The sequence below is a fragment of the Rhinopithecus roxellana genome, chromosome 19, assembly GCF_007565055.1.
Source record: "Rhinopithecus roxellana isolate Shanxi Qingling chromosome 19, ASM756505v1, whole genome shotgun sequence".
Lineage (NCBI taxonomy): Eukaryota > Metazoa > Chordata > Mammalia > Primates > Cercopithecidae > Rhinopithecus > Rhinopithecus roxellana.
This window is the reverse complement of record NC_044567.1, coordinates 42,652,490-42,665,628: the sequence shown is the minus strand read 5'-3', so window position 1 is coordinate 42,665,628 and position 13,139 is coordinate 42,652,490. Positions and strand designations below refer to the sequence as shown.

Below are 13,139 nucleotides of genomic sequence, written 5' to 3'. Positions count from 1 at the left end.
GGGATGATGCCCACCCCTGCTTGGGACTGGAGACTCCAGAGATTCATGCAGGTGTGGGCCACTGGGTCTGGCTCCTTTTTACCCGGGGGCAGTGGTGGAATGGGGGTTACACAGCCAGCCAGCATCTGGGAGCCTGGCGGGAACAGTTCAGGTTTTCTCTGAAGCTCTCTAGTACAATGTAACTTTTAGACGATTTTTGGCTCACAGGATGGAAATTGCAGAGGATGCAGACAGTTTGTGGGCACAGAAGCGAGAGGACATCATTATGAAGTATGAGAAGGCACAGGTCGGTCTGCTCCTTGGAGGGAGGCCTCTTCCAGTGCGCCCTGGTCAAAGGGTCCTGGGCTCCCTAGGAGCACAGGGTGGTGATGGGTGGCCACTACCTCCAGACCCTTGCACTCTTTACCTTGGACCCCTCACCAAGGCTCCCTCTGGGTTACAGGGACACCGAGCTGGGCTGCCAGAGGACATGGGGCCTGAGCCTGTTGGAATCTACAACAACATTGATCGCTTCGGGATTGTGCAGTGAGTCCTCTGTGCTCCCCTCACCCCTAAAGCACCTGTCTCAGCTCAGGGATGGGTTTGCTTTCAGAAAGGCCTTTCCGAGGCAGGACTGTCTCACCCGGTCGGGCCAACCTCCTTTCCAGGGTCAGAACTCCTCCCTGGCTCCCCTGCAGGTCCAGCCCGAGGTTGCTGTTAGGCCAGAGGTGCGGGGCCCATCTAGGGAGTGGGTGGGAATGGAGACTGGGCTAGGTCAGGCCCCTGCACTCTCAGCAGTTCTGTCCACAAGTTAGCACAAGAGAAGCGGGGCAGCCTGAGGGTCTGGCCCTTTCTACTTGGAGACAACCCCAGTGAGATCCAAGTGTTGTGGCCACAGGGTGAGGGGACGTCTGGCCCAGTCTCAGGGCTGTTGTCCAGCAGGTCTCTGAGGGCCCACCTGCCCCTGTCCTCCCTCATTTCCCTAGAGCTACAGCCCTCACTGTCCCCATGGGGAAGATGGAAAGGCATGGAGACAGTGGGGGCTGTGGCCCTAGGGGAATGGGGGAGAAGACGGGCAGGGCCCCATTCTGGGCATCTCATGTTAAGGCCAGGGAGGTAGCAGGGCTTGTGGCTAAAGACCCTGGGTCTGGTGCTGGGAAAGGATCTGGGGCTAGGTAAGAGGAGCCCAGGCAGGAGACCATCCCTTAGGGATCATAGGATGGAGAGACAGAGGATCCCGGGGGAGTTAGGGTGGGAGCTGATGAGCCGTGCCACTTCTGAAACGCAGGGTGTGTGGGTCAGGTGCAGGGAGAGGCAGGTGGATGCTGGGAGGTCAGAACCTGCAAGGACCTTGGGGATGTCAAGTGGGATGGGCCCCTGGTACACCAGGAGTACACTGGGCAGGTCTCAGGGCAGGCTGCCTTGACCCTGGTGGGGTGATGCAGTCACTCCCTGAGGGACTCCTGTGAGGGCCCGGTCGCCCACCCTGGGCGGCCCCCATCCCATTTCAGGCCTGACCTTTCTCAGCTCCAGCAGAAAGCACCACCTCGAGTCCAGGACAGGCAGCCCCATTATGCGGCCTGACGTTCCCCACGCCAGGGGCCCCAGTAACCCCGCCCAGGCTGACCCCGCACTCCATCTTCTCCCAGGGCCTGCCCCTCCTGGGAGTCAGCCCCACAGGAAGGCCCTTGTCCTCCCTTCCCTGTGTCTTCTCCTGGACTGAGCCCTGAACTGGATATGGACCCAGTCTGGGCCAGCTCCAGGCCCTGCGCAGGTCCTCAGTTCTGCCTGGGTTGTCTTACAGTGAGACAGAGCTGCCTCCTGCCACTGCTCGGGAGGTGAAGGTAAGAGCCTGATGCATGGGGGTGCTGGTCCAGGGGCGTGGGGACTGGGCGGGTGGTCGGTGAGGCAGAGGAGGCAGCTGGCCGGGGCGGTGGCGGGTGAGGGCAACACCGTATCACCGGGAGGGGCAGCAGTCCCTGCTGGATCTGAACCCAAGTTGCTGTAACTTTGGCAGCTTGGTAAGATTCCAAAGTGAGAACCACAGTTGTGGCTTGGGGGTGGCTGCCCGCCTGTATCAGGACCCCACCTAGAGGCTGGGACCTGACCTAAGACTGGTGTGTCTGTGGCCTGAGAATGGCATGTCCCGGGGTCCCAAAGCCAGCCCACTGAGGCTCATTTGCTCAAAGGCTCTCAGCCTTCAGGGTCTGCCCTTCCCTGGCTCCCTCCAGCTGGGTCCACCAGGGCTCGAGAGCCCAAGACCCAGCATCCACGGGCGGCTCCGGGAAGCCTGGCAGCTCCCCTAACGCCAACATTCCTCATTTGACAGCAAATGCGGCGGGAGATAACACGAAAGAGCAAGTGGATGGAAATGCTGGGACAATGGGAGACATACAAGAACAGCACAAAGGTAATGTGTGGAGGGAGAGGGCCCGGAACCACTCTCTGCAGAGACGGGACAGGCACCCATGGCTGTGGCCTGGCACCGTCAGCCTCTCAGAGGGCGGGTGGCACACTGTACTCTCCCAGAGGACTGCAGGCCTGGTCGGTGGTTTGCCTGCCTATTCGTGCAAGCATCACCTTGCTGGGAGGGAATCTGAATCTAGGTCTGGGACCACCCGGAGCTCAAGGCTAGGGATGCCCCGGTGACCCAAAGGAAGGAAAAGGTTCAGATCAGAGTCCCGACTCTGAGTGTCCATCCACTCTTTCAATCCTGGGAAGGGAGACCCTGTCCCAGCTTAATGTCACCTCTAACGAGGAATCACTGGGCCAAAACCAACCATTTCCAGAATCCTTGGGCTCTGGTCCTCACTAGGGTTGCCCCGTGGCCTGTGACACCAGGTTGTTTTCTGCCCACAGCTGACAGATCGAGTATATAAGGGCATTCCCATGAACATCCGGGGCCAAGTGTGGTCAGTCCTCCTTAACATACAGGAAGTCAAGTCGAAAAACCCCAGAACATACAAGGTACGCTCAGCCAGAGCACAACAAACAGGACAGGCCGTGGCAGGGGCCCAGGTCTCCAGCTGGAGGGAGCATCAAGCCCAGCCTGGGGTTGGGTGGGATGGTCAGATGCACATCCTGGGCACAGACGGTGACACAGTCACCACAGACAAACTCGGCTCTGGTGACCCTCCCCGGCTTCAGTAACAAGCCAAAAAGCAGCTTTGTGCAGAAGGAAACCTCCCTGCTTCCCTTTCTTCCCGGAGTGCTGAGTGTGGGCTGACTGCCATTTGGGGCAGGGAGTCTTCCACCTGTTCTGAGGTTGCTTCCTCCTCTTGGCCCTGCCCTACAGGTCATGAAGGAGAAGGGCAAGAGGTCATCTGAACACATCCACCAGATCGACCTGGACGTGAGCGGGACACTAAGGACTCACATCTTCTTCACGGATCGATACGGAGCCAAGTAAGCCTATGGGAGCCACAGGGTCCCACCAGAGATGGAGTCAATGAAAGGGATGGGGGCTTCCCCGGAGCAGAAGCCAGGGTCACCTAGGAGGGATGACAGAGCTGCCAAGAGCTCTCCTGGCCCAGGGAGCAGCCAGCACCATGAAACAAGCACCTCCCTGGTTCCAAGCCCTGGGCCAGATTGGAACACGTGAGGCCAGAACCCCGGAGGATCCAGAGGAGACAGAAGGCAGCAAACAAAATCATGTACAATGGTGAAAGGTGCTCTCCCTGACCCACGGGGACCCATGGTAGGACTCACGGAAGGGTGGCAGGATAGAGGGCCCTTGAGCCTCCCGAGGTAACACTGACATCACCAAATGCTGGGGCAATTAGGGGTCCTGGAAACTGTCATCCTTGTCTGCTGGGAACATGACAACGCACAGCCACTTTGGCAGCCAGTTGGGCAGTGGCTCACAAAGCTCAGTGGACTTCAACCACGTGTCCACAGAGTGTCTCAGATATTGAACCCACTGATTTGAAAACTGACATCCACATAAGATGCTCACTGCTTAATTCATCGTCACTCATACACGGAGACTTCGGGGATGGCCTTCAACACGGGAATGGGGAGAGCAAGGCTGGTCCTCCCTCCAAACGGAAGACCCAGTGAGAAAAGGGAATGAGTCAGTGATGCCCGCAGGAACGTGGGTGGATCCTAGATGCATTTTGCTGAGGGAAAGAAGCCAGACCCAATAAGCTACCACAGTAGGATTCCCATTCCTGGGCCATTCTGGAAAAGACCAAATCATAGGGACTGAGAAGCAGTCAGGGTGGCCAGGGGCTGACGGATCAGGGAGAGGCTGGGTGCATAGGGGCCACCCTGGAGACTTGGAAGATGAAGGAGTCACTCCAGGAGGGGCTGAAGTGGTGGCCGCGAGACTCTGCCCATTGGTTTAGAACCGTGGAGGAACTGTACATTCAAAGACTGAACTGGCGTGTGTGCAAACTGAAAAAAAAAAGAAAACCATTCAGAGTGAAAAGGATCAGGTAAGTCACTGTACGACTGGGCTATTTGCATGTCACAGATGTGGATTTTACTGAAACATTTCCTCAAAGGCCCTGAAGAGCTCACTGCTTATCTGGTGAATCATCTGAACCTGAAATGGGATTTGTTGTTAGGCTTTGTGGACAAAGTGAAACTAACAGCATCTGCACAAAACAAACCAAAGCCCCCTTTCTGTGTTTCCTAGGCAGCGGGAACTATTCTACATCCTCTTGGCATATTCGGAGTATAACCCGGTGAGTATTCCTGGCAGTGACGTTCCCAGGCAGTATTTCCCTATTCACAGGAGTGGGTGTCTGGTGGGGGTGTCACTGCTTCTTTTAAAGTTAGTGTTTGTGACCCACCAGAATATAGGATGTAGGACTCCAGCTCACTGCTGGCATAAACCTCCAAGCAAGGGGTGGCCTCAAGGGGTCAAGCTGAGACACAAAGGAGTCAGGGGCCTGGACTCCTGGTGTCACTTGGGTCTGACCATCACTTCTCAGAACAAGAAATGAGCCCTCCTCCTGGGGCTGCCCCAAAGCCCAGGAGCTTGGCAGGGTCGCACATGGGACGGTGCTATCAGGAGACATTTTGGACAAGGTGCTGAAGTGCCTGATGGACTTGGCTCTTGTCATGAAATGAATTTGCACCCTGAGGAAGCCTCTTCTTCAGAGGAAGCCTCCCCAGTCACCTCTGCCCTCTCCAATGACATGAGTCCTCCCAGGTGACCTCAGTCCTCCCAGGTGATGTCCTTTCACGGTGACTCTGGCTCTTGCAGGAGGTGGGCTACTGCAGGGACCTGAGCCACATCGCAGCCTTGTTCCTCCTTTATCTGCCTGAGGAGGATGCATTCTGGGCACTGGCGCAGCTGCTGGCCAGTGAGAGGCACTCCCTGCAGGGTAGGTGGACAGCTGCCCCCAAGACCTCATGCAGCGAGTCCCGGGGGCAGCCACCCTGGCCAGATGATCTCAGCTTTCAGCCAAGGCACCTATCTTGTGTTGCCAGCTTGTTGGGAGCCTTTAGGATGTCTCTGCTGAGAGTCCCATGGGAGTCCCGGCTGATGCCCAAAGCCCAAGTCAGACGACTTTCATCCCCATCAGCGGAGGGCATCTCATCCCCCCCGTGGCCACCCTCTGTGTCCTGCTGCCACGCCCTCCGGCTCTGATTGTGTGCAACTGACTCTCCCCTCCCTGATCGTCCCCCTGCCCTCCATCTATCCGGGCTCCAGTTGCCCTTGGTGCCCACAAATGGGCCAACCAAGTCCAGGTCCAGCATCTCCCCATCCCGTGTCCCCTGGCCCGACCCCACTTCCAGGAGACAACCAGGAAGCCCAGCACCCACCATGGTCTGGCAGCCTTTCTGTGGCCTCAAAGTCAGGCTTGCCCTTTTTGCACCCTGGTCCAGGAGGCCTCCAGGGGAACCTCCAGCCAGGCTCCAGGGGATGTTCCTGCCCCACCTCCCCAGGGCAAAGGCCACATGGTGAGGTCACCAGATGGGAGGGTGGGAAGCCTTGGGGTTTTGGGGCCTCTGCAGCTGCCCAGCTCTTCCAGCTGATGGCTCCACATCTTGGGGGAAGGCTCTGATTTCATGATGCGCTGGGGGCTTCTCAGGATTCCTCAGCCCAAATGTCAGGACAGTCCAGGGGCTCCAAGACCATCAGGAGCATGTGGTCCCCACGTCACAAGCCAAGACCTATGTGGCATCTGGTGAGTTTATGGTCCCCTCGGCTCTTCCCCAGAGGCCCTGCCTCCCGTGGGGCTGGAGGAATGGGGCTGAAGCCCTTCGTGGGGCTGGTGACTGGCGGAGTCCAGCCAGGGCCTGACAGGGGACATCGGGTTATTCATGGGTGGGGAGTTGGTTTCCTTTCCTGCCCTGGAGGAGACAGAGGCACAGGGATGGGGGCCCAGCTCCCACAGAGCAGGGCAAAGGGCAGTGTGTCCACCCAGAATGTGGGAAGGGGAAGGTGTTGTGGGGAGCCCTGGACACCGCCCAGTGTTCTGCACTAGGGGAAGGGTCTTCAGAGGCCCTGGAAGAGGGAGGTTTTAGGGAAGCCCAGGAGGCCCTGAACACCTCTGTTCCTCCCATCAGGACAAGGAAGGTCTTTGCGCGCAGGGTTCCTCGTTAGGCTGGCTTCTCCAGATGTTGAATGATGGGGTAAGAAGGCATAGGGAGACCCTGGCTCAGGGATCCTCCTTGCCCTGCAGTGCCCTGCTTCCCCAGTCCAGGGGTCTGGCTCACCCACAGCCCACAGGAGGCTCCGCCCACAGGGAGGTCCCCACAGGACACCCAAACAAAACCCTCTGCCCAAGAGGGGTCATCCAGGGCAAAGGCTGGGGCTCAGGCCCAGTCTCATGGGCAGACAAGGCCAGGACCCGACTTGAGAGGGCTCAGGGAAGCCTCATGCCCTGGGCAAGCCCCTCTCTCCAGGAGCCACACCCCCCTCCAATGAGTGCCCCCCATGAGGAGCTGCAAGACCTTGTCTGACCCAGCGCCCTGGAGGGCTCAGGTGACCCTCATGGGGAAGGTCACTGACTCTGGGGACTGAAGGCCCAATGGACCCAGCTCAGGCCACCAGCCCCAGCCTGGAAGGGCCAGGTTCTCCCACGCCTGCTGTCTCCACAGATCTCTCTTGGGCTCACCCTGCGCCTGTGGGACGTGTATTTGCTGGAAGGAGAACAGGTGTTGATGCCGATGACAAGCATTGCCTTTAAGGTTCAGAGGAGTAAGTCTATGTGTGCCCAGTGGGGCCTGGGAAGCCCTGGGGTCAGACCCAGACTGTCCAGAGGGCAGCTTCCTCACACTGTCCTCATGATCCTCTGTTCTGGCCCAGATGGAGGTCTGGCCAGGTGGGCTGGGCAGGGGACTGAGACACGGAGCCCATCCCCCACATGACCCAGATGAAAGTCAGGAGTGTCCTGAGCACTTCCTTGCCCAGGTTGCCCCCCAGCCACAGCCTCCTGTGCACACCTGGGCCCCTGGGGTGGCCACAAAAGGATCCGGCACCGCCCAGTGGGAGACTGAAGTGGCCACGGGGTATCAGCTGTGCCCCTCCCAGGGAACTCTCCTGGCCTGATGTCCACCCTGTCCCTAGAGCGCCTCATGAAGACGTCCAGGTCTGGCCTGTGGGCACGGTTTTGGAACCAGTTCTTCCGTACCTGGGAGTTGGATGATGACTCTGTGCTCAAGCATCTTAGGGCCTCTACGAAGAAACTAACAAGGAAGCAAGGGGACCTGCCACCCCCAGGTGGGCTCCAGTGCCATGTCCTCTCCCATGTCACCCTCTGGGGCAGTCAATAGTGGGGGAGTGCCCGAGACCTGCAACCCTACTACCTGGGCCTTCCTCTTCACCTTTTCCTCCTCCTCTTCCTCCTGGACTCTAAGAAAGTACAGGAGGCCCACCGGTCCTCAGGGCAGGCGCTCAGTGCGTGTGTACTGGATGTGTTGTGCACGCAGGAGGGCGATGTGGGCATGACCCTCCAACAAGCCCCCTCCCACATTCCACAGTGTCTTGTCTCCCCATCACAGGACCCTCAAGGGCGCTAAAGGAGCCACACCCATTTGTGGGAAACCCTGCCCCTCGCTGCAAGCACCCACAGCCTCAGAGAGCAGCAGAGGCCCCTCACTGCTGCACGCTCCTCCAAGGTTGCCAGGACAACCAGCCTTGAGCCAGGGAGACAAGGGAATCGGGTGTCCCTCACTCCCAGAGCATTCAGGGAGAGGGCACAAGCGGGACCCCGGGCGAGAGCCAGAGCCAAGAATTCAGGCAGATATGGGAACAGTCAGTCCTGGCATGGACTGGGCAACCCGGGAGGGCAGAGGGTGACCCATGTCCGAGTGCAATCACCCACTGTGGAGATGGGTCCCCATGTGAGGTGGCAAAGGGCTGGGTGACATCCAAGTCCCCTCCCACCTGAGTTCTCACTGGGGGCTGTATCCCTGGGATGAGGGTGTATGGTAGGAAGCCCCCAGCCAGTCCGAGCCCTGGGGGCAGTCCCAGGAGCCACCTGCCATCCCCCAACAGCTTCCCCATGCCAGGTGGCACACACCGCTCCCCTGGGATCAGCAGACTCCAGGCGTGTCCTCAGTGTCAGACCACGGGGGCCACACAGAGACCCTGAGGACTCCAGAGACCCAGGCAGGTGGGGCCTGGCTGGGAAAGGCCTGTATGGGCTCAGTGGAGACGCTGACCACGACTGTTTTCCTTTCAGCCAAACCCGAGCAAGGGTCCTCGGCACCTAGGCCTGCGCGGGCTTCAAGTGGCAGGACGACCCTCTGCAAGGGGGACAGGCAGGCCCCTCCAGGCCCACCAGCTCGGTTCCAGCGGCCCATCTGGTTAGTTTCCCCACCATGGGCACCTTGTTCTTCCACATCCTGTCCTGGTGGGGCTGTCCGGGAAGACATCTACCCTGTGGGCACTCAGGGTGTGCCCAGCCCAGCCCCGGCTCAGGGAAGACCTCAGGGTTCCTGGAGATTCCTGGAGTGGAACTCGATGCCCCGGCTCCCGACGGACCTGGATGTAGGGGGCCCTTGGTTCCCCCATTATGATTTCGAACAGAGCTGCTGGGTCCGTGTCCCTTCTGAATGTGTCCTGGACAGCTTCGGGACTGTGGGACAGGGCCAGCTCTGGAAGCCCATGGGAACCCTGACACCAGACCCTGCCCAGGCCCATCAGGACTAAGGGAGGTTGGGAGACATCCCACTGCAACAGGGCACCCCATCTGCGGACAAGAGACTTGCACCTAATTTCTACAATGGCACCGTATCCCAGGAAGACCAGCTGGCCACGTTCTGGCAGGCGGAACACCCTGCGGAGGGGGTGAGATTGGCTTTCACTGCACTGAGCCACAGTGTGGACATGGACTTCCAGCCCTGCGCTGCACCCAGCACTGATTCCATAGGACACCCCCTTCGCAGCTAGGGACGAGCAGCAGTGCACTTCCACCGCAGGGCCTTGCCTCTGCCACCTCTACTTGGAAAATTCTCAGTTCCCTCCAGGCTTCTAGAAGCATCTGGGGCAGGGCTCATGGCTGGATAACTTCCCGAGGCTTAACAACCCAAGCCAGCTTCACATCCTCATTTTATTTTTTGTTAAACTTATGAAAATTTATTAAGAAAGTGTGCAGTTCGAAAGACCTTCACAGATGGAACACACCAGCCCCCAGATCACAAAGTCAACCATGCCCAGCCCCTCCCAGCACCCCCAGTCCTGCCACCAGCATTCTGAATTCCAACAACACCGTGCGCCTGCCTTTGTACTCTACCCTTATGGAAGGATAACCCCCTTCATGTTTTAAAATAAATGTTTTCTGTTTAAATTATTTTAGATATACAGAAATATTGAAAAGGCACTACAGTGTCCTCCTACACCTTCCATCCAGCTGCCCCTTATTATGACATTTTGCAGTACCATGGCACATAAGAAATTTAGGCCGGATGTGGTGACTGACACGTGTAATCTCAACAATTTGAGAGGTCAAGGCGGGAGGTTCAGGTTCACTTGAGTCTAGAAGTCTGAGAGCAGCCTGGGAAACACAGGTGAACCCTGTCTCTAGAGAAAAGTCAAAGAAATTAGCCAGGCATGGTGGCGTGTGTCTATGGTCCCACCTAGTGAGGAGGTTGAGGCAGGAGGACTGCTGGAGCCCATGACTTCCAGGAAGCAGTGAGCCATGATTGTACCACTGAAGAATAGAAAGGTAAATATTGGAAGTGTTACTTTATGCACTAGGGAAAGCAAGAAGACTTTTATACCATCAGTATTAAGGTATACAGTTTTCTAAAAATTTATCTCTGCAGTTCAATAAGAAAAAATGCCTGCACATTATATTTGATAGAGCAAATAAGTTAAAAAAACAAAAACATTAAAGGAAATGTCAGTATTAGACTCATGCACTTTTCAAAGCATTACTAAAGAGCATCTCACATTTCTGTTTAAAACACTTGTACCACTGCATAATTAAGTACAAAGATGAGAGTTATTTGAGGTGTTTAAAAGTTGGTGGTGCCACATCTAACTGGTGTAAACTAGATAAAAATCACTATAAAAAAGTTCAAATTCCATGCAAATGTAATGATTATACAATCTTATTAAATTGTTAAGACATTTTTCCCAACTACCAAATGGGATAACATCATGTCTATAATTAGCAATAAGAAAATTCTATTTGTACAATCTTCAAAGTCCATTTTAAAAATTTTATACACATCATCTCTCATTTAGAAAATGAACATTTCAATATGCTTATTACACCTAGGAAGAAAAATGTTCAATTTTATAATCTCAAAATTTTTGCTAGTCATTAAAATAAATCAAAGCATTCAGTATCAAAGGATATACAGATACACACTCTTAAGTAATTCATATACAAGGACCAGAGTATTAGAGTCTTAAGCTGCTCATTTCGTAAGACAGGGGACCCTTGTAGTATTTATTTTAAAAAGAAATAGCCCCATTCAACAAGGGAAAGATCATAATTTAAAAATTAGAAACTAAAAGAAAAATAAGCCTTAAAGCTTCAGTGTATGAATATCTACCATTAAAAAGAATGAGAAATAGACACTCGGGACGTCAGACATACTGACCCTTCAAAGGAACATGGATACAAATACGTAACACCCAATCAAATGGTACCAACACCACGATCCTGTGTGACAGCAAATAGTGACCAAATCTAAAGAATTCCCAAAGTTGTATTGAAATATATTTTTCTGAAGGTTTTTAAGCGAGTTACAAAACAGCCTTACTTCAATTTTACTGTTTCCCAGTAAATAAAAATGAAAATAAATAAATGGGTGATAGGAATTAAGCAGAAAATGAGAAACAAAGTGATCATCACAAAATATATAATTGGGGCCAAAATCCAACTAACTAAAGGTGTTAAAAATATAAAGAGTTTCCTACAGATTAATTTTATTCACTAAATGTATACCAACATTCACTATCAATATTAATATCCTTTTATATATTGATAATACCTGAACATTTTCCAGAACAGAAGACCCAAAGCCACTGACTGAAGAACCACTATAAATCAGAGTAAATAAAGATATAAGCCAAGGGACGTTAATAAAACTACAGAAAACTAAGGGAAAGAAATGAAAATTTTAAAAACAAAAGGCAAGTTATCAAACGAAAAACTAGATAACTAAATAAGGCCAGAAAACATTTTTTAAAAGATTTCCATTAAAGGGAACACCAAACAATTTTCCTTGGGTAATAGGAAAATGATTCCAGAAGGAAGCTCAGACCTGAAGAAAAACATGAAGAGCGATAAACATGGAGGCACACTGAATATATAATGAACATATAAAACATTAATGCCTTCACACTCATTTACAATGCAAATGACCATTTACATTAAATATTAAAACACTGGTTGGTTTGTGAATGTACGTAGCTTTCTGATAAAACTATAACAAAATCTGGAAAAGCAACAGGTAAAAGAAGTCTATATGGTTTCATTCTACATTTCGTGTTCAGTCGTACACACAGGCCGGGTGAGGTGGCTCACGCCTGTAATCCCAACACTTGGGATGGCCAAGGCGGGCAGATCACTTGAGGTCAGGAGTTTCAGAGCAGCCTAGCCAATATAGCGAAACCATGTCTCCACTAAAAATACAAAAATTAGCTGAGTGCAGTTGTGTGTGCCTGTAGTCCCAGCCACGCAGGAGGCTGAGGCAGGAGGACTGCTTGAACCTGGGAGGTGGAGCTTGCAGTGAGCCAAGATACTGCCACTGCAGTCCAGCCTGGGCGACACAGCAAGACTCTGTCTCAAAAAGAAAAAAAACAAAAAAGGGATACACTCAGTAGACTCAATTTACTGATAAGAAAATTATAATCCCTACAGCAACCACTATATAAATATAAATACTTATCTATATAGGAAGAGATATGGCCAAAAAGGCAATTTAAGGCAATTTAATGTAATTAATTAAATTTAAATGCAATACTAACCGTTGCATTGTTAAACTGATGAAAATACAGCATTCAAAAATAATCACAAAAAAACAAGAGAAGTAAGAGGGAAAATCAATGTTAAGAACAAACAGCAGAAGACTTCTACTTCTGTCCAAGATAGACTAAGATAGTGAAGAGAAAGTCACAAGGGAAAGTGGAAAATGTCTTGAACGGAATGGCAACAAATATGAAATTTATCAAAACTTGAGATGTAGGCTGGGGCAGTGGTGGCTGACGCCTGTTAATGGCTTGAGCTCAGGAGCTTGAGACCAGCCTGGGCAACATGGTGCAACCCTGTCTCTACGACAAATACAAAAACATTAGCCAGATAAGGTGGCGTGCACCCGTAGTCCCAGCTACTTGAGGGGCTAAGACAGGAGGATCGCTGGAACCCAGGAGGTTGGGGCTTCAGTGAGCCGAGATCCCATCACTGCCCTCCGGCCTGGGTGACAAATTGAGACCCTGTCTCAAAACAACAACAGTGGCAAAAACAAAAGCAAAAACAACACAACTTGTGGGATTCAATAAAAGCAACAGAGAGGAACTTACAGCATATATATTTTCATTAGAAAAGAATATCTAAAAGAAAAGACCTAAGTTTCCACCTTTATAAGTTAGAAAAGAAGAGGAAAATATAACACGTAGTTATATAGTTATATAACAAGTAGTAGGAAGGAAATAATAAAGAGCAGAAGTTTAACAAAATAGAAAACAGGGAGATGGCATAAAAAATTAACAAAGCCCAAAACTTTCTTTAAAAAGGTCAACAAAA

At 52.8% G+C, this 13,139-nt stretch overlaps 1 protein-coding gene across 1 annotated transcript; it reads left to right on the top strand.

Moving 5' to 3' along the window:
- Positions 1-208: 208 nt before the first annotated feature.
- On the top strand, positions 209-9,416 carry LOC115894970 (TBC1 domain family member 3B-like). The gene is given in 16 exon segments (XM_030924265.1): positions 209-280; positions 443-525; positions 1,784-1,823; positions 2,309-2,389; positions 2,839-2,946; positions 3,275-3,384; positions 4,619-4,667; positions 5,192-5,312; positions 6,024-6,106; positions 6,108-6,119; positions 6,502-6,567; positions 7,036-7,135; positions 7,505-7,657; positions 8,622-8,984; positions 9,171-9,262; positions 9,312-9,416. Coding segments are annotated over 16 exon segments (1,638 nt in total).
- Positions 9,417-13,139: the final 3,723 nt, after the last annotated feature.